Source organism: Barbus barbus (genome assembly GCF_936440315.1).
Source record: "Barbus barbus genome assembly, chromosome: 21".
NCBI classification, from domain to species: Eukaryota; Metazoa; Chordata; class Actinopteri; order Cypriniformes; family Cyprinidae; genus Barbus; species Barbus barbus.
Window position 1 is genome coordinate 7,666,935 of NC_136749.1, and position 19,254 is coordinate 7,686,188.

The 19,254-nt window shown below is 40.1% G+C and overlaps 1 protein-coding gene across 1 annotated transcript in view; it reads right to left on the bottom strand.

The window, feature by feature from the left end:
• Positions 1–19,254, bottom strand: part of LOC306887875 (carbonic anhydrase 14-like) — a gene marked incomplete at both ends in the record, with an annotated part of 55,866 nt that overhangs the window by 18,929 nt on the left and 17,683 nt on the right. Inside the window, 6 exons of the mRNA XM_079445879.1 lie at positions 2,230–2,314; positions 6,339–6,362; positions 6,932–7,058; positions 7,649–7,806; positions 17,409–17,487; positions 17,586–17,681. Of these exons, the coding sequence (XP_079302005.1) occupies positions 2,230–2,314; positions 6,339–6,362; positions 6,932–7,058; positions 7,649–7,806; positions 17,409–17,487; positions 17,586–17,681 (569 nt within the window). The remainder of the gene's footprint in view (positions 1–2,229; positions 2,315–6,338; positions 6,363–6,931; positions 7,059–7,648; positions 7,807–17,408; positions 17,488–17,585; positions 17,682–19,254) is intronic.

Here is a 19,254-nt window from a genome sequence, read left to right on the forward strand (position 1 = left end):
TCCTCTCTGCAGAATCAGGACGGCTTCGTGGGCTCAGGGTCCAGTGCTACTCGAAGGTGGGGACCTTGGTACTTCGGGGATGGAAACAGTTTAGCCATCCGTGGGTGCTGCTGATGCCCAGGCTCCGCTTTCTGCTGTGGCTGAGCGGCGGCGGCTTTCTGGCTTCTAGCATTCGCCGAACCAAACTGCTTGGGGAGGAAGTGATGCATTGTTTGCAAGTCTTCTGAGCCTGAGAGAATCGCTCCTCCGCAAACCTGTCCACAGCCGGGCCAAAGAGGCCTTTCATCGAGACCGGGGAATCGAGGAAGGACATTTTTTCGGCATTCCTGATTTTGGTTAGGTTAAGCCATTGGTGGCGCTCCAGCACCACCAGGCTAGACATTGTTTTGTTGATTGCCTGTGCTGTAGCTTTCGTAGCACGCAGAGTCAGGTTGGTTGTTGTGCACAGCTCCTTGAAAGCCTCTTGGTGTTGGCTGGACTCGTCCATGTTGCAGAGAAGTTTGGCTTGGAACACTTGTAATACCACCATCGCATGCAGAGCAGATCCAGCCTGGCCAGCTGCTGCATATGTCCTGTTGGCTAAGGACGAGGTGGTCCTGCAGGGCTTGGAAGGATGCGCTGCATGGACTTTTAGCCCCAGGGCAGATGGTGGACACAAGTAGGCAGCTACCATCTCCTCAAGAGGCGGGAGCTTGCTGTAGCCCATCTCTTCAGTGCTGTCAATGGAGGTGAGAGCCACTGTAGTAGAGGGATTAACTCGGACAAAATAGGGGGCTCGCCACTTCTTGGTGAGTTCCTCATGAACCACAGGCAAGAACGGGGTGGGCTGTTGGCAAGGAGATTGCTGACGGCATCCCGGAAGGAACCACTCATCCAATAGGCCATGGGAGGGGCTCATCTGGAACCGACCACTCCAAGCCAAGATCCTCCACCGCCTTAGAATGAATGCGGTCAGCTTGCTGTCCGGTTTCGGCCATGCTGGATGAGAGGGAGGAACTGCTTTGGGTTCTTCCCTGGAACATCCCCATTCCTCAGCATCAGACGCTGTCAAAGACGTGATCTCATCAACAGCAGTCTCTTCCTCGGAAGCACCAAAGGAAATCAAGCAGCAGAAGAGGGGCATTGATCTTCCTGCGTGAAGCACACTGGCGCAACAAGGTGAAGCAGGGAGGGAGGGGCACACGGGCACTGAGCCAACGTGAGACCGCTCGATCCCGCTGCTCCACTGTTTCTTCATCTTAGGAGAGAAAGTAAATGGGAGAGCAGAACGAGAAGGAACAGGCAGCAATCATGTTCTCGTAGTGAGAACACGAGCCTTCAATGAGCGCAGCCTCTGTATGGGCGCTGCCTAGGCAGGCGACGCACTCGCTGTGCCCATCAGCCACACACGCAGTACAACATTTGCAACGATGCGCGCTGGAAGTTTGCTCAAAAAATGTGTTCTTTTATAAGGTGCCGGATGGCCACAGGGGAGAGCTGGTCTTCCTCTGCCAGGGGCTCTTTGACGGTGGCGGCGAGCAGAACTGAGCTTCTTTTCTGTCCTTCAGCTTCTTCCTGCAGATTCATTATCCTCATCGCTGAAGGACAAGATTCTGATGAAATGGCGCTGCAAGCAGACTTATATAGAGGTCAGCTCCGCCCGTTCTGGCAGGTTAAAGCACCATTGGTGTGTGCAGCTACACAAACACGAACAAATCAGGCTTCAGTACAGAGTAAAACAGGAGTTTTCCCCCATACACAACTTGAGAGAACGTTTTCAGTGCTATTGCTTTTTAGTGACTTGCCCCCAAATTTGAACCGTGAACTGAATTTAATTTTAAATCTTGATTATTGAAAATGTAGATAACCTCAACTGGACAGGACTTTCTTGTGTGATAAACAATTATCAGGCCGCCATTGCTATATATTTGTTTTTTGGAGTTGTTTCATTTAATTAAAAATAATGTCTATAATGAAATGCTGCTTTATTTTTTGTGCCACAATCTGCTTGTTGTTCGGAATATATGTTATCATACATGTTAGATGAGTGTAAAAACCAGAAAAAAAAAGAAAATGAATATGCAGGAAATTATATGAGGAATTACACACATATACAGATAACGCATTCTTGGCAAGTTTTGAACAGCACACATTGTGTGTAACAGTGCATGTACAAAAGCTAATGAAGACCATTACATACCATCTCCAGTCAGCTTTTTAAGACACATGAGAGATTGTTAACATTCTTACCGAATAGTTTTCACAATAAAGCAGATGATAACAGCCAAGCCTATACATCCACATAGAGATCCGATCACAATAGCAGCGATTTCACCTTAGACAGAGACAAGATGTTAAATTTCTCAAGAGAACTGTAATAATTGAGCAAACATTAAGCATAAAGATCTCTTCTTGGAGAACTGATTGAAAAGATAACAATAAAGACAACAGTTTAATTATTAGTGCTGTCAATCAATTAAAAATATTTACTAAATAATTGTGCATTTTTTCTTAAATTAGGGTAAACGTACCTGTTAAGCACACTTCCATTTTTGAGATCAGATTATAAAAAGAAAAAATAATGTATTATCCTACTTGATGTCTTAACCACTTGATATGTTTGTTACCTCCTGTAATTTCAAGTCAATCAGATCATTGCACACTGAGATATGAGTCTCCATGTGTTCACTCTGTCTGGCGGCCATTTTGAAAGCTGTCTAAAAACTTTCACCAAAAGAGGAACCCCTTAAATGTGCGTTTTTTAGATGTTTAAGTCTTTATTTTGGGTAAGTTTCACTACTTATTGTAAAATTAAGAGATTAATGATCAGACTTTTGAATATTATATCCTGGAACTTGGATGTGGGAAATAATTACATTAGATCCAAAAGATAGTTTTAGCAACATAGCGCAGATGCTACAGAACACAGTTAGCTGACTAGCTGTATAAGATTGTGCTACGCTAACATATTACTTCACAGGCTTTACTGGCTTGTACTTTACTGGCTTGTACTTGTATTATAAATTGACAGTTTATTGCTGGTCTGGGCTTTTACAGTGCTGTAATTTTTAAAGATTTCATATTATTTTGAGGTGAGCTTAAAGGGTACACTATAAAAATAACACAGCTTCAGTGTGACATCAATAAGAAAAAGTATAATTTTATAGATATTGTTAATAATAGTTGTTCATATTAAAATATGTATGAACTTAATACATGACCTAAACTATTTATTTAGCAAAAATCCTGTCAATTTAATAAATATTACATGAAATTTATTAAAAATTGTTGCTGCTCCCATTAAGCTCAGTGTGCTCTCTTTAAGCTCTTCCACACTGAACGTCTATGTAAATACTTCATAAACAGACCTTAAATATTAACTGATGGTTGTCACGAAGTTAATCAATTTTCTATGGATTCTGTCAACTCAAATCTGCAGACTGGCTCGGACCTTTGGCAACTAGCATCAAGTTTTCCAGACTATAAATCTGTGGAAAATCGGGGGCAAAAATCATGTAGTGTATTACAGCCATGAGAGATTATAGATAAGTTTACATCGATGTAATAAGATGTTTCATAATGAGGCTAGTTTCTGTGTTCATCCCCATGAATAAAATGTTTTATTTGATTTTTGAATGTTACTTTGCTGAACGTGGACTAGTCTAAATGTTGCAATGTGCTTTAATGACACTTCATTATGAATATATAACTGATCAACTTGAATGCCTTCTTGCTTGATTTTAGTGTTCTGCTTTGTTTGTGATTGTACCTGCAATTATTCTAATAATTGTGATGTGATAATAAAACATGATGTGAGCTTAATGGGAACTGTCATGTCACACTCTGGAGCAAGGAGGCGAGGAGCTTCAAAAACTCAGACTTTATTTAACAAAACTCAGGGATTGCTGGAGACATGGAAGTACACAAAATGACGATCAGACCAGACCCAGAGGCGGGGAAACACAGGGCTTAAGAAGGGGAGACTAAAATAGACAATTAATAGTACAGGGCTGGGCACTAATAAACTAATGATGATATGAAACAAGGACAGGAACAGGAAGACCAAATGTGGGCACGAGAGGAGGGGAAACACAAGACACAGAGAGACAAAGTCTGACAGGAACAGGGGTCTGCTTAAAGGGTATAAAAATGTACCCGTTAAGCACAGCCAGACTTTTTTAATTTAATGATGTATATCTTAATTGAAATGCTTTTGTCATTTAAAATAATATTAAATATTTTTGTGTGAGAGCTTAATATTTTATTTTAACTTTTTGTACTGAAACCAATATCTTGTGCACTAAAAATATCTCAATGTAGATTTTGGTGAGTTTAATAGGTATTAATCACCCTAATCGTGATTAATCTCTCCTAACATTAAAGTTTTAAATATACTTTTATATTCCAATAATTTCAATTCAATCTTCAAATTAATGTAGAAACAACAAAAAACAGTATAATAATTCTTTAATGCCTTCTTTTTGTATGACTGAATGCTAGTATCACTGATACCTATACAACTGATGACTCTATGAACTTGTTCTTTTTTTCCTAATATTTAACCATTAACTATGGCCATTCAACATTACAGCATAATTAAAATCTATCAATTTTAACATTTATTAGACTTTAAAAAATAACATCTAATTTGTCAACTTAAAGCAACCTTCACGTAAACCCATTATAATGTCATATTTACCTGTACCTTTCAGCAAATAGGAAATATACAGAAATTGAAAAAAGTTATCAAACACTAAATTCTACATTAATTATAGATGAATTCTTAAAGCTACAAAAGTTATTGATTTCCTCTTTTGTTCTTTGATGAACAGACATCATAGACATCATGCTATTTAATATGAAATGATCATGCGCTACGAGCACAGTATAACAGCTGACATGACAGAGAGATATGGTTTTAACTGACATATGGCCTGACAGCATCTCATCTAACTGTAGTTCACTGATGTTCTACTGAAACTCCTCCTCATCTGTACCTTTTCCATGCTCGTTGATTAGCGCCTGGCACTGAGGCGAAGTAGAGTGGCTGAAAAGGCACGAGTTACGTCTTCCGCCATTTTGGAGAGAACCCAAGAACATATTTGACGTAATCCGTGTTGTTTATGTTTGGGGGGAAAGCGAACGCATGAACAAAAGCTGTGTAATAAGTATTGTTTATGCTTAAGCCCTATTCGCACGGGATTAGTATTACCTGGTGACCTCCAGTCATTTGTAATAATTGCGGAGGTTGTCTGTGATCTTAATCCCGTGCGAATCGGCCATGTCTGTAATTTGTAAAGTAAAAATTCCCCGGCAAATGACCTACCATATTTCGCAGAACACCGAGGTCCTGTGATAATTTTAGTCTGGTGCGAATCGGCATCTCTGTGATTTGGCCAGCATTTGGTGGGTATATCATTTTTCAAGGTTTTTGTTTCCTGTGCGCCTTTTTATCCATCTTTCGCAAAGAATGGAGCTGCGTTGGAATGTTTGATTGTATTTTGGGTGCGGTCATATCGCTACACCATACAATTTGCAGAAAGAGAAAGCTGAAAAGGTTTAATGTGTCACAAATAAAGCAAGCATAAAGCTTGAGATATTATTTTAACCTGGTGAAATGTAAATGACACAGGGCACAAAACTATATCAGTTTCTTTTTTTTTCAAATCTATCTAATTGGACCATAGAACGGGACTCTCAAAGCCTTGACATCCGGGTATCCGGGAGATAAGTCAGTAATTTTGAGTAAAATCACAGGCTTCGCTTATCCCGTGTGAATGCACCACACAAAATTCAGATGTGGGGGGGTAATTTCAAAATCGCACATGGTCCCCAGATAATACTAATTCCGTGCGAATAGGGCTTTAGGCGAATGCATTGTGATACTCTCTAAAATGACAGATGACAGAAGAATGGTTGAGTAAATTGTTATTTTTGTTTTCTTTGTGCAAAAAAAAAAAAGTATTCTCGTAGCGTTGCAAAACTGAAGTTGAGCCACTGATGTCACATGGACTGTTTTACCGATGTATTTACTACGTTTCTGGACCTGGGAACATTTCAGTTCATGGGCTTAAGCATAAACAACATGCTGTCTATGGAGGGTCAGATAGCTCTCCGGTTTAATCAAAAATATCTTAATTTGTGTTCCGAAGATGAATGAAGGTCTTATGGGTTTGGAATGACATGAGGGTGAGTAATTAATGACATCATTTTCATTTTGGGGAGAACTAACCCTTTAAACTGAAAAAAAAACTCCCTGCCTGCATTAACATGCTAATTTTGACAGCACTAATAATAATATTAAATGTTTAGACGATAAAGTGGTTAATATAATAAGTATAAAATAAAATGTTTCTCACCTGCAGTATACATTTTAACTGAGACTGGAGAGAGGAAAAGGGTGAGATAAAGAGAAATTAGAGACAGCATAAGCACTATGAATATATAAATGAATATAGAATTGTCTTTTTGACAAATAATTCTATATTCATTTACTCATCCTTAAGTTATTCAAAAATTGTATGTTGTAATCGTTTTGGTGGAACACATCAGGCCAATTTTCAAAGAATCTTTACGCAGCTCCTCTCTGTGTAAAACAGTTCACATAGTATGCCATTTAGGTCAACTATTCTTATAAACCTGAGCTTCCAAATCATCCCTGGAAGAGAGAAAAAGGGTGTGATCTGATCACTGTTATTTATATTTGAAACAGTCCTAAATTACGTCATCAAGCACGGTTACATCATCTGAGTCTTATAGCTGCTTTGTACTGCTCTCACCACACTTGCACACACTCACACAGGCTCACATGATTACAATAAACTCTGTGTTCATGAAATTTTGAAAAACTAATCAGCCATCATATAAACAAAGAGCACAACTACATAATCCCCCACCCCCAGCTCTGTTCTCTCCCACCTTCCCTCTTTCATTCTTTTTCGCTCTCTCCTACCCGGAATGAAAGAAGACAGGACAGTTCTGTGATTGAGTGGCTGGGTGGTGCGGTAGTTATCCTGGAGAGCCATGGGCTCTGCCTCTTCTTCTTTACTGGAGTACAACACTGTTTGTAATTTCATCAGCTGAGAAGAGAAGAGAAGAGAAGAGAAGAGAAGAGAAGAGAAGAGAAGAGAAGAGAAGAGAAGAGAAGAGAAGAGAAGAGAAGAGAAGAATGTGTCAGCCATGTAATGACATACAGTTCAAGTCATGAAACTCTATATTTCACAAGCTAAAGGGTTCTTTATATGTCAAATTTATGTGAGATTGCATGCTCCCTAATTATACTGTACATCTAAACAAAGACTTTAAATATACTAAGACAGTTCACTCATATTTACTTGAATGGGGTGAATGCACATTTCACAATATGGCAAACTTTTGCATTTTATATATTTTAGAACCATTTGCCAAAACTGGCAATACATTGTGTTACTACAGCTGCCATGATGACTATACATATGCATTGGTTGGACCAAACTGAAATATACATTATTTGAGCATAAGAAACAACATTTATTGGAGAGCTCATGACAGATTTTTAATTTGAAATACGGTATGTTATTTAAATGTGAGTTTGGAAAACAGTTTATGAGATTTCAGAAATTCCTCATTCCCCACGAACTACTGAATATGAGAAGTTTACATCGCTTGTGCTTTTACTAAGACTCTGTACCTGTGAGTGAGAGATTTTAACTCTTTCATTGAAGATAGTCCAGAGGACACTCTGGTAGCAGGGAGGAGTGGTGAGTGAGCCGTTGTAGCGGAAATATTGGCTGAGGTTGTCAGGCAGCAGCAACTCTATATCAAATGCAGGTATAGCCACCTTCTGGCCTAAAATAAATTAAACAAATATAAAAAAATGATTTTCAAAGTAATCCCAAAAGACTGAAACACGATAATCATACACATGTACACATACAGTTGTGTTCAAAATAATAGCAGTCCAGTATCACTAACCAGATCAATCACTGTTTATGGTAGAAATTATATTTCTACATGGCAAATATTTTACTAGTAGGTGTGATAGAGTAATAGAAAACCAACAGACCCAACAGTCATGAGTTGCATGCTGTTGATTCTGTGTAATTGAATCAAAATAATAGCAGTGTGGAGTTTAACTAGAGAGGTAAATCATTCTATGAAAAAACTGGTGTCAAACAAGTGGCCCTTATTTAAGGACAAAGGCAGCAAATGTTGTACTGTGCATTTCTCTCTGAAAATCTGAGTAAAATGGGTCGTTCCAGACATTGTTCAAAAGAATAGCTTACTTTGATTAAAAAGTTGATTAGAGAGGGGAAAAATTATAGGCTGCTCAGCTAAAATGATATCAACTGCTTTAAAATGGCAACCAAAACCAGAAAGATGTGGAAGAAAGTGGAAAACTACCATTCGAATGGATCGAAGAATAGCCAAAATGGCAAAGATTCAGCCAGTGATCAGCTCCAGGGTGATCAAAGAAAGTCTGAAGTTACCTGTTAGTATTATATTTCTGTATAATTCTGTATATACTGTAACAATTAGAAGACGCCTATGTGAAGCCAAGCTATTTGCAAGAAGCCCCCGCAAAGTCACATTGTTGAAAGAATTAAGAAGTTACAATTTGCCAAAGAACAAATTGACTGGCCTAAAGAGAAATAGCGCAATATTTTGTGGACTGATGAAGCAAGATTGTTCTTTTTGGGTCTAGGGGCCGCAGACAGTTTGTCAGACGACCCCAAACACTGAATTCAAGCCACAGTACACTGTGTAGACAGTGAAGCATGGTGGCGCAAGCATCACGGTATGGGGATGTTTCTCATACCACGTGTTGGGCCTATTTATCGCATTCCAGGGATCATAGATCAGTTTGAGTACATTCAAATATTTAAATGGGTTATGTTGCCTTATGCTGAAGAGGAAATGCCCTTGAAATGTGTCTTTCAACAAGACAACAACCCCAAACATACCAGTAAGCGAGCAGCATCTTGGTTCCAGACCAACAAGATTAACATTATGGAGTGACCAGCCCAATCTCCAGACCTTAATCCAATAGAAAACTTGTGGGGTAACTTCAAAAATGCTGTTTCTGAGGCAAAACCAAGAAATGCAGAGGAATTATGGTATGTAGTGCAATCGTCCTGGGCTGGAATACCTGTTCACAGGTGCCAGACTCCATGCACTGCAACACAGATGTGAAGCAGTTCTCAGAAACCGTGGCTATACAACTAGGGTAAACGTACCTATTAAGCTCACGTCCCATTAAGCACATTTAAATTTAGTCATTTGGCAGACGCTTTTATCCAAAGCGACTTACAATTGGGGAATACATTTACATTACATTACATTTATTCATTTAGCTGACGCTTTTATCCAAAGCGACTTACAATTGCTATATATGTCAGAGGTCGCACGCCTCTGGAGCAACTAGGGGTTAAGTGTCTTGCTCAGGGACACATTGGTGTCTCACAGTGGATTTGAACCCGGGTCTCTCACACCAAAGGCATGTGTCTTATCCACTGCGCCATCACCACCCCATGGTGGATACAAAAAGCGATTCATCTTGAAGAGGAAATCAGACAGAGGAAGTGCTCGTAACACCAAGTCTCAGTCATTGTTCAAATAAGTACAAGCTAGTAAGGGAGGGAGAGAGAGGGAAAGAGTGAGTTTTTTTGTTTTTCAGTTTAGGATGAAGTCAAGTAGTGCCAAAAGAGATGAGTTTCCAGTTGTTGCTTGAAGATTGACATGGATCCAGCATGCCGGATAGGGGTGGGAAGATTATTCCACCAGCCAGGAATGGTGAACGAGAATGTTCTGGAGAGTGATTTTGAGCCTCTCTGTGATGGTACCACAAGGCGTCGCTCACTAGCAGATCTCAGACTTCTGGAGGGGATATAGGTTCGTAATAGTGAGTGGAAGTAGGAGGGTGCTGAGCCTGTGGTAGTTCTGTATGCAAGCATCAGTGTCTTGAACTTGATGCGAGCTGCCACTGGTAGCCAGTGCAAGGAGATGAAGAGAGGTGTAACATGCGCTCTTTTGGGCTCGTTGAAGATCAGTTGTGCCGCTGCATTCTGAATCATTTGTAGAGGTTTGATTGTGTTTGATGGCAGACCAGCCAGAAGAGCATTGCAGTAGTCTAGAAACGACAAGGGCCTGGACAAGAAGTTGTGCAGCATGCTTTGTCAGAAAGGGCCTGATCTTTCTGATGTTATGTAGTGCAAACTTGCAGGATCGAGCAGTCTTTGCAATGTGCTCTTTGAAGATCAGCTGGTCATCAAAGATTACACCAAGAGTTCTGACCGAAGTTGATGGGGTAATCCTTGATGAGCCTAACTGAATCGTGAAGTCATGCTGTAGAGTCAGAGTGGCAGGGAACACAAGAAGTTCCGTCTTTGCCAGGTTGAGCTGTAGGTGATGTTCTTTCATCCATGCCGAGATGTCCGCCAGGCAGCCTGAGATCCGTGCAGCTACCGTTGGGTCATCTGGTTGAAAAGAGCGATAGAGCTGTGTGTCATCTGCGTAGCAGTGATAGGAGAAGCCATGTGCATGTATGATGGGACCCAGTGATGTAGTGTACGTGGAGAAGAGGAGGGGTCCAAGAACCGATCCCTGAGGAACTCCAGTGACCAGTTGATGTGCTTTGGATACCTCCCCTCCCCAGGCCACCCTGAAAGATCTACCAGTGAGATAGGATTCAAATTAGCAAAGTGGAATCCCAGTGATGCCCAGTGATGAGAGGGTAGACAGGAGAATCTGATGATTGACAGTGTCAAAAGCAGCAGAAAGATCCAGCAGAATGAGGACTAATGATTTGGAATCGGCCTTTGCAATTCGCAGGGCTTCAGTGACTGAGAGTAGCGCAGTCTTTGTTGAATGTCCACTCCTGAAACCTGACTGTTTAGCATCCAGTTTGTTGTACTGTGAAAGAAACCGCGAGAGCTGGTTGAAGACAACTCGTTCGAGTGTTTTCCCTACGAATGGAAGGAGAGAGACAGGTCTGTAGTTTTCTAAAAGAGAAGTGTTTAATGTAGGTTTTTTAATCAGTGGGGTTACCCGAGCCTGCTTGAATGCTGTGGGGAAGATACCTGTGAGGAGACATGTGTTGATAATGTGTGTGAGTGCCGGTAAGAGTGTGGGAGAGATTGTTTGGAGAAGGTGTGAGGGGATTGGGTCGAGAGGACATGTTGTAGGATGGCTGGAGAGGAGAAGTTTGGATACTTCTGCCTCGGTGAGGGGACAGAAGGAGAAGATGGGAGTTAGAGCAGTGGATGTGGTTGATTGGAGGTCCTGTGGAGTTGAAAACTGGTTACTGATTGTTCTAGTTTTGTCTGTGAAAAAATAGGCAAAGTCGTCAGCGGTTATCAAAGTGGTGGGAGGTGGAGGAGGGGGACAGAGGAGAGAATTAAATGTTCTGAAGCACAATTAATTTAAGCACAATTAATTTTTATCCTACTTGATGTCTTAACCAATTAATGTGTTTGTTACTACTGTATATACCTCCTGTAATTTCAAGTCAGTCGGATAATTGCACACTGAGATATGAGTCTCCATGTGTTCACTCTGTCTGGCGGCCATTTTGAAAGCTGTCTAAAAACTTTCACCAAAAGAGGAGCCCCTTAAATGTGCATTTTTTAGATGTTTAAGCCTTTGTTTTGGGTAAGTTTCACTACTTATTGTAAAATTAAGAGATTAATGTTCAAACTTTTGCATATTATAACCTTGAACATGGATGTGGGAAATAATTACATTAGATCCAAAAGATAGTTTTAGCAACACAGCGCAGATGCTACAGAACACAGTTAGCTGACTAGCTGTATAAGATTGTGTGCTACGCTAATATACTACTTCACAGGCATTATTTGCTTGTATACTTTTACATCCATAATATTATAAATTGAGTTTATTGCTGGTCTGGGGTTTTACAGTGCTGTAATTTTTTAAGATCTAATATTATTTTGAGGTGAGCTTAAAGGGTACACTACTATAAAACAACACAGCTTCAGTGTGACAGCAATAAGAAAAAGTATAATTTCATAGATATTGTAAATAATAGTTGTTCATATTAAAATATGTATGAACTTAATACTTGATCTGGACTATTTATTTAGCATTTTAATAAATATTGCATGAAATGTATTAAAAATGGTTGCTGCTTCCATTAAGCTCAGTGTGCTCTCTTTAAGCTCTTTCACATTGAACGTCAATGTAAATACTTCATAAACAGACCTTAAATATTAACTAATGGTTGTCACTAAGTTAATCAATTTTCTATGGATTCTGTCAACTCAAATCTGCAGACTGGCTCTGATCTTTGGCAACTAGCATCAACGTCTCCAGACTATAAATCTGTGAAAAATCAGGGCAAAATCAGGCAGTGTACTCCAGTCTTAAGAGACTATATATATGTTTTCATCCATTTAATAAGAGGTTTCATAATGAGGCTAGTTTCTGTGTTCATCCCCATGAATTAAATGTTTTATTGGTTTGTTTTATTTGATTTTTGAATGTTACTTAGCTGAAAGTGGACTAATCTAGATGTTGATATGTGCTTAAATGACACTTAATTATGAATAAATAACTGATCGCCTTGAATGCCTTGTTGCTTGGTTTTAGTGTTCCATTTTTTTGTGATTGACTTTGTACCTTCAAAAACATATTTTTACAATTATTCTTTAACAAATTTCCTTAAAATAAGCAAGATTTTTTAATAAAACATGATGTGAGCTTAATTGGAGCAGGGGTGTGCTTAAAGGGTACAAAAATGTACCCATTAAGCACAGCCAGACTTTTTGAATTTAATGATGTATATCTTAATTGAAATGCTTTTTTCATTTAAAATAAAATTTAATATTTTTGTGTGAGAGATTAATATTTTAACATAACTTTTTGTACTGAAACCAATATCTTGTGCACTAAAAATGTCTCAATGTAGATTGTGGTGAGCTTAATAGGTAGGTTTACCCTAAATGTTAGTTCAGTCATTCACAAGAAAGCTAAATCTTCAAGCATTTTTCATTTTATACAGTAAATGTTTGACTTAGTTTGCATTTTTTTGAACAGCCTAATATTCCTTTTTCTTCACTTTCTGTAAAGTAATAAGAAATTTGCTTCAGAATTCAGTGTTTCCCCTAGGTTTTCGGCTTTGGGGGGTTGGATTCCGTTTTTATTTTTTTGGATTCCTTTTTTGATGGTTAAATTAAATTGTATTAATCAAAAAGCATGTCTAGCTAATTAAAATCATGAAACGTGAACAATTTAACATAAATTTATAAAAAACTCTTACAATAGCCCTATGTTTTTTCCCCCTCAGAAATTCTGTGTTGTGTGTTGCAATTTTTAAGGCATGAAACATTCATTTAATTTATCTTTTAATTAATGAAAATTAAACAAATTTTATTTTTTGAAAAATAAAGGGGATTTAAAATTACAATTAAAAACATTGAAGAAATATTGTATGATTATCCCTTAAAAATAAGGTTTAAATAATTTTAGCAGTAGCCTACCGAACTTTTATTTTGACGGGTTGCCATGAATAGAGAATGTGAATCTGTTACCCCTTTTCCACCAAGGCAGTTCCAGTGCTGGTTCGGAGCCAGAGCCTAGTTTCAAACCGGTTCTTTGTTTTTCGACAAGAACCGCTTGCGTCAGGAGCTGGGGGCGGGGTTACCGTGACCAACAAGACGAACAGAAACTTGGACCGCCATATTTGAAATAGCAGCTAAACGCTAACACGTTTGATTCGCCGTGTTTGGATGCCGATGTAGGTTCGCAAAGCCATGAACATCAATAGCAACGCAACGTCCCCCATTGCTGATAGTTTGTTTAGGCTTGTCCGGGATAGATTGGCACTGCGCGGACCGGTCGGTGCGAGGCACATCAGGGTGCTGCGGGAGCGACTGGAAAGCAGACGGCTCTTTATGCTTTTGGATCGCTCTCGCGGTGCTTTAGTGTGTTGTGTGCCGATCGATCGATCTGCGTGGCGCTGATGCTTTGTACAGATGCCTGTTGTGCCGCGCTAGTGATCCGAAACATGAAACGTATTCAGTGACGTAAGACCTGGCTCTGTATTGGCTCTCTAGCTTGTGGAAAAGCAACCGGTTCTTAAAGGGCTCGCCAGTCGAACTAACTAAGAACCGGCAATAGCACTGGCTCTGAACTAGCACCTGGAACTGCTTTGGTGGAAAAGGGGTATATGTCACGCTGCATTGCAAGCTGGGGCGCCGCCGTCATTTTGAAAGGATCACCCTCTGATACAAATGCTGAAATTAATACAGATACCTGCTTATCATTTGTTTTGTTTGTACCTTTAAGTTAAATATTCACATTCTTCATTAGATCGTTTGCAGGGAAGCTATTTTATCGCTTCACATTATAATTCCATTTTTTTTTTTTTCTCTTAAGTTTTGTAGAATTTCGTTTACTTTGATCTGATAAGCTTGAAAACTGGCTGCTGCTACAGCCATCAGATGGTAGATTATCCAAATAAAGTGTTTGTTCAACAAGCTGACAGAAGTCGACCCATTTCTTTGTTGGGAAGGTTTTAATTAAGTATAATTGTTGTCAATGTAAATATAATTTTTTCCATGGCCACGGAGGAGAATCAGAGACTGTCACATTCAGCAGACAGACACAAGCACACTTATATAATTAAAATTGGACCTCCAATCAACCACTTCCACTGCTCTAACTCCCATCTTCTCCTTCTGTCCCCTCACCGAGGCAGAAGTATCCAAACTTCTCCTCTCCAGCCATCCTAAAACATGTCCTGTCAACCCAATCCCCTCACACCTTCTCCAAATTATCTCTCCCACACTCTTACCGGCACTCACACACATTATCAACACATCTCTCCTCACAGGCATCTTCCCCACAGCATTCAAGCAGGCTCGGGTAACTCCACTGCTCAAAAAACCTATATTAAACACTTCTCTTTTAGAAAACTACAGACCTGTCTCTCTCCTTCCATTCATAGGGAAAACACTCGAACGAGTTGTCTTCAACCAGCTCTCACTGTTTCTTTCACAGTACAACAAACTGAATGCTAAACAGTCAGGTTTCAGGAGTGGACATTCAACAGAGACTGCGCTACTCTCAGTCACTGAAGCCTTGCGAATTGCAAAGGCCGATTGCAAATCATCAGTCCTCATTCTGCTGGATCTTTCTGCTGCTTTTGACACTGTCAATCATCAGATCCTCCTGTCTACCCCTCTCATCACTGGGATTCCACTTCGCTGGTTAGAATCCTATCTCACCGGTAGGTCTTTCAGGGTGGCCTGGGGAGGGGATGTATCCAAACCACATCAACTGGTCACTGGAGTTCCTCAGGGATCGGTTCTTGGACCCCTCCTCTTCTCCACATACACTACATCACTAGGTCCCATCATACATGCACATGGCTTCTTCTATCACTGCTACGCCGATGACACACAGCTCTATCTCTCTTTTCAACCAGTTGACCCAACGGTAGCTTCACGGATCTCAGGCTGCCTGGCGGACATCTCGGCATAGATGAAAGAACATCACCTACAGCTCAATCTGGCAAAGATGGCGCTTCTTGTCTTCCCTGCCACTCCAACTCTACAGCATGACTTCACGATTCAGTTAGGCTCATCAATGATTACCCCATCAACTTCGGTCAGAAATCTTGGTGTAATCTTTGATGACCAGCTGACCTTCAAAGAGCACATTGCAAAGACTGCTCGATCCTGCAGGTTTGCACTACACAACATCAGAAAGATCAGGCCCTTTCTGACAGAGCATGCTGCACAACTTCTTGTCCAGGCCCTTGTCGTTTCCAGGCTGGACTACTGCAATGCTCTTCTGGCTGGACTGCCATCAAACACAATCAAACCTCTACAAATGATTCAGAATGCAGCGGCACAACTGGTCTTCAACGAGACCAAAAGAGCCCATGTTACACCTCTCTACATCTCCATGCACTGGCTACCAGTGGAAGCTCGCATCAAGTTCAAGACACTGATGCTTGCATACAGAATGACCACAGGCTCAGCACCCTCCTACTTCCACTCACTATTACAAATCTACATCCCCTCCAGAAGTCTGAGATCTGCTAGTGAGCGACGCCTTGTGGTACCATCACAGAGAGGCTCAAAATCACTCTCCAGAACATTCTCGTTCACCATTCCTGGCTGGTGGAATAATCTTCCCACCCCTATACGGAATGCTGGATCCCTGTCAATCTTCAAGCAACAACTGAAAACTCATCTCTTTTGGCACTACTTGACTTCATCCTAAACTCAAAAAAAAAACCTTAATCTTTCCCTCTATCTTTCTCTGCTTCCCTTGATAGCTTGTACTTATTTGAACAATGACTGAGACTTGGTGTTACAAGCACTTCCTCTGTCTGATTGCCTCTTCAAGATGAATCGCTTCTTGTATTCCCCAATTGTAAGTCGCTTTGGATAAAAGTGTCTGCCAAATGACTAAATGTAATGTAAATGTAAATGTAAAATGCTGGTTTAATGTAGTAAGACAGTGATGCTAAAGAGAAATGGAGATGAGGCCAGAATATTAATGCACTTGTTTACTTGCAGGTTAAGGGTTTTCGTCCATTTAGAAATCGTAATGAAGAAAATGCTTAAGACAGTATTTAAAGTTCATATTTTGAGTTTCAACAATCACGACAGAAAATCTAAATACTGCCCTGAACTCAATAGCGGAACGGCAGCGCGATCCTCTCAAAATGGCCGATAAATAAAGCAGTTTCCCAGAACTCTATGCTGTGTGACGTCACCTTCACATTCTCTATACCTTTACATTTCTGTGTATAATGTGATGAGGATAGTTTTACTCAAATGAAACGGTCAAATGCTCATGAAGGGACTCTCAGAGCAGTTCTGGAGATGTTGTTCATGTATTTATGTCCTCATTAGTGAGACGGCAGATGCTAATATCACCGGAAGCGGCATGCGCACTTCAGTAGGAGTAGTAAAAAAAACATGCGTCTGCGCCATTCATAACAGAGACACGCAGAATTCATATTTAAATATATTTACAATAATATTTACAAATACAAGTGGAAGTGTGCTCACTTGTGTGCGCGCGCATGTCAGGGCGGAACTCCTCTGTGCGCGATACAGAGAGCGCGACTATGTAATGTAGAAACCGAAATGACATTCTCTCATGTAAATACGATAAATAACATAAGGCTATTAAGTTTGTTTAATAAAAGAACGAGATATTGACCTGTTCTATAGGAAAGGTAACTTTAAATGACTTCTGTTGTGATCTGGCGCTATAGAGAAAATAAAATTAACTTGACCTTTAGGGCTGCCCCCCTAAAATAATGGTAGGGGGAACACTGGAATAGAATGTGCAATGTTCCCAGTGCATTTGTGTGTATTGAAGTAAAAGTTATATTATATGGATTTTGAGCTTTACTCGCTTTTTTAAACACACTGTTATTATTTTGAACACAACAGTACAAGAAAATGCACACAAACACGTGCCTGCATATCTGATGTGGCCCAGATAGTTAAGAATACTGCCATATCCTTGATTAATCTCCTCGCCTGCCTGAGAAAGCAAACAACTGAATGAGATACAGATGGAAATTTATAAAAAATAATAATATGTGGATATTAATATGGTTAGAGTAAAAGCAAAGAACTCACCTCAATTAGGATTGCCAACACAGCGACGCCATTCTCCTGGTTCTTAGCTTCTGACATATTAGCATAATTCTCTGTATTGTAATGGACAATATGGAGCTGACAGAAAAGAAATAGAGTGTCTTTGAGTTATAGGCATCTTAAAGAAGACAATTTTCACTTAATTCTTTGTTCATAGTTGATTATATGGGAGTGCCCTCAGATGTGTTTTTATTGTCTAAAACCTTAATAGGAACACAACATTTTATTGGCTGGCGGCACTGTTGTGGCCCCTTGAGGCACTGCGTCACCAGTGTCTCATAAGGAAGTGTCTGTACCTTCATTCCTCAGATCGATTTTCTTTAGGTGGCCATTTTATCCGGCCCATGCTCTATTAATAGATAGAGAGAGCGAATCGGGGTGGGGGGGGTCGGGCTTTCAGAGTTCCTTGTGTCACAAATCCGTAACAATATGGTCACAATGAGTGGTGGCCCCATGGTTCATGCTGGTTCTCTTTTGCCAAGTTTGATCATTCTTCCTGTAGAATAGATTCCCCCTGCTGTTCAATTACTTCAGGGCCCTGACCAAGGCAGTCTGCTTCATGCAGAGGCAAAAAACAACTTTATACCTCTCATATCTCATGTCGCAATTGTAGAAACTGTAGGCACTCTCCCCACAACACAAGCGGCCATGCTTTCTAATTTAGGTTCAAGTGGCCAAGTAACTGTTGTCAGCTACTTAAAGAAGACAACCACCATTGTGTCGACTCCGGTGCAGGGGAAGACAAGATGTCTCAGATTAAGTGATTGAAGTGCTTTGTTGTTGGATGTAATAATGAATAAAGCAGTCATCATTTACTACCAATATCTGAGCCGCTGGAGAGCCAGAGGATTAACGTTACTTTAACTTTGAAGTGAATGCACCGATCCGCGATCTGCCTAAATGCGTCTATGTTCACTCGAATCATTTGTGATCCAGCTTCATCTACAGAAGAAGTGAATATAACAGTTTTTTATGAATCTTTGCATGACCTTTTCAACGTCATTACATCATGACCATGCATCACAGAATAGGTGAGCATTTGTGTTTATAAAGGATATACATTTTTTTTTTTTTTTTTTAATGACTGATCGTTTTGCTAGATAAGACCCTTATTTATCATCTCGTATCATTTATAGACCTTTGAAGCGGCACTTAAACTGTAATTTTGACCTTCAACCATTTGGAGTCCATTGAACTGCACTATATGAAGAAGATTCCTGAAATGTTTTCATCAAAAACCTTAATTTCTTTTCGACTGAAGAATGAAATACATAAACATCTTGGATGACATGTGGGTGAGAAAATTATCAGGAAATTTTCATTTGAAAGTGAAATAATCCTTTAAGAGAATAGCCATAAAAGGTCTGTCTCCTCAAAAAGAGGCTGGCTTTTACAGCCGGCACTTACAGGTGCCAAAAAAGGATGGGGTCTATGCCCATCTTGGATTGCGTCGATTGTACTACACTCTTCAGAAGTGCAGTTTCAGGATGCTGCCCAAGAAGTATGTCATGGCGCAGATTAGGCTGAGAGACCATTGATCTGATGGATCTTTAGTTCAATCAGATTTTACAAATGAAGTTTCTAAGGTTTGTTTTGGGGGCAAAACTTACCAAGACCATTCATGTGCTGACCTTCCTCTTCAATTGGCTGA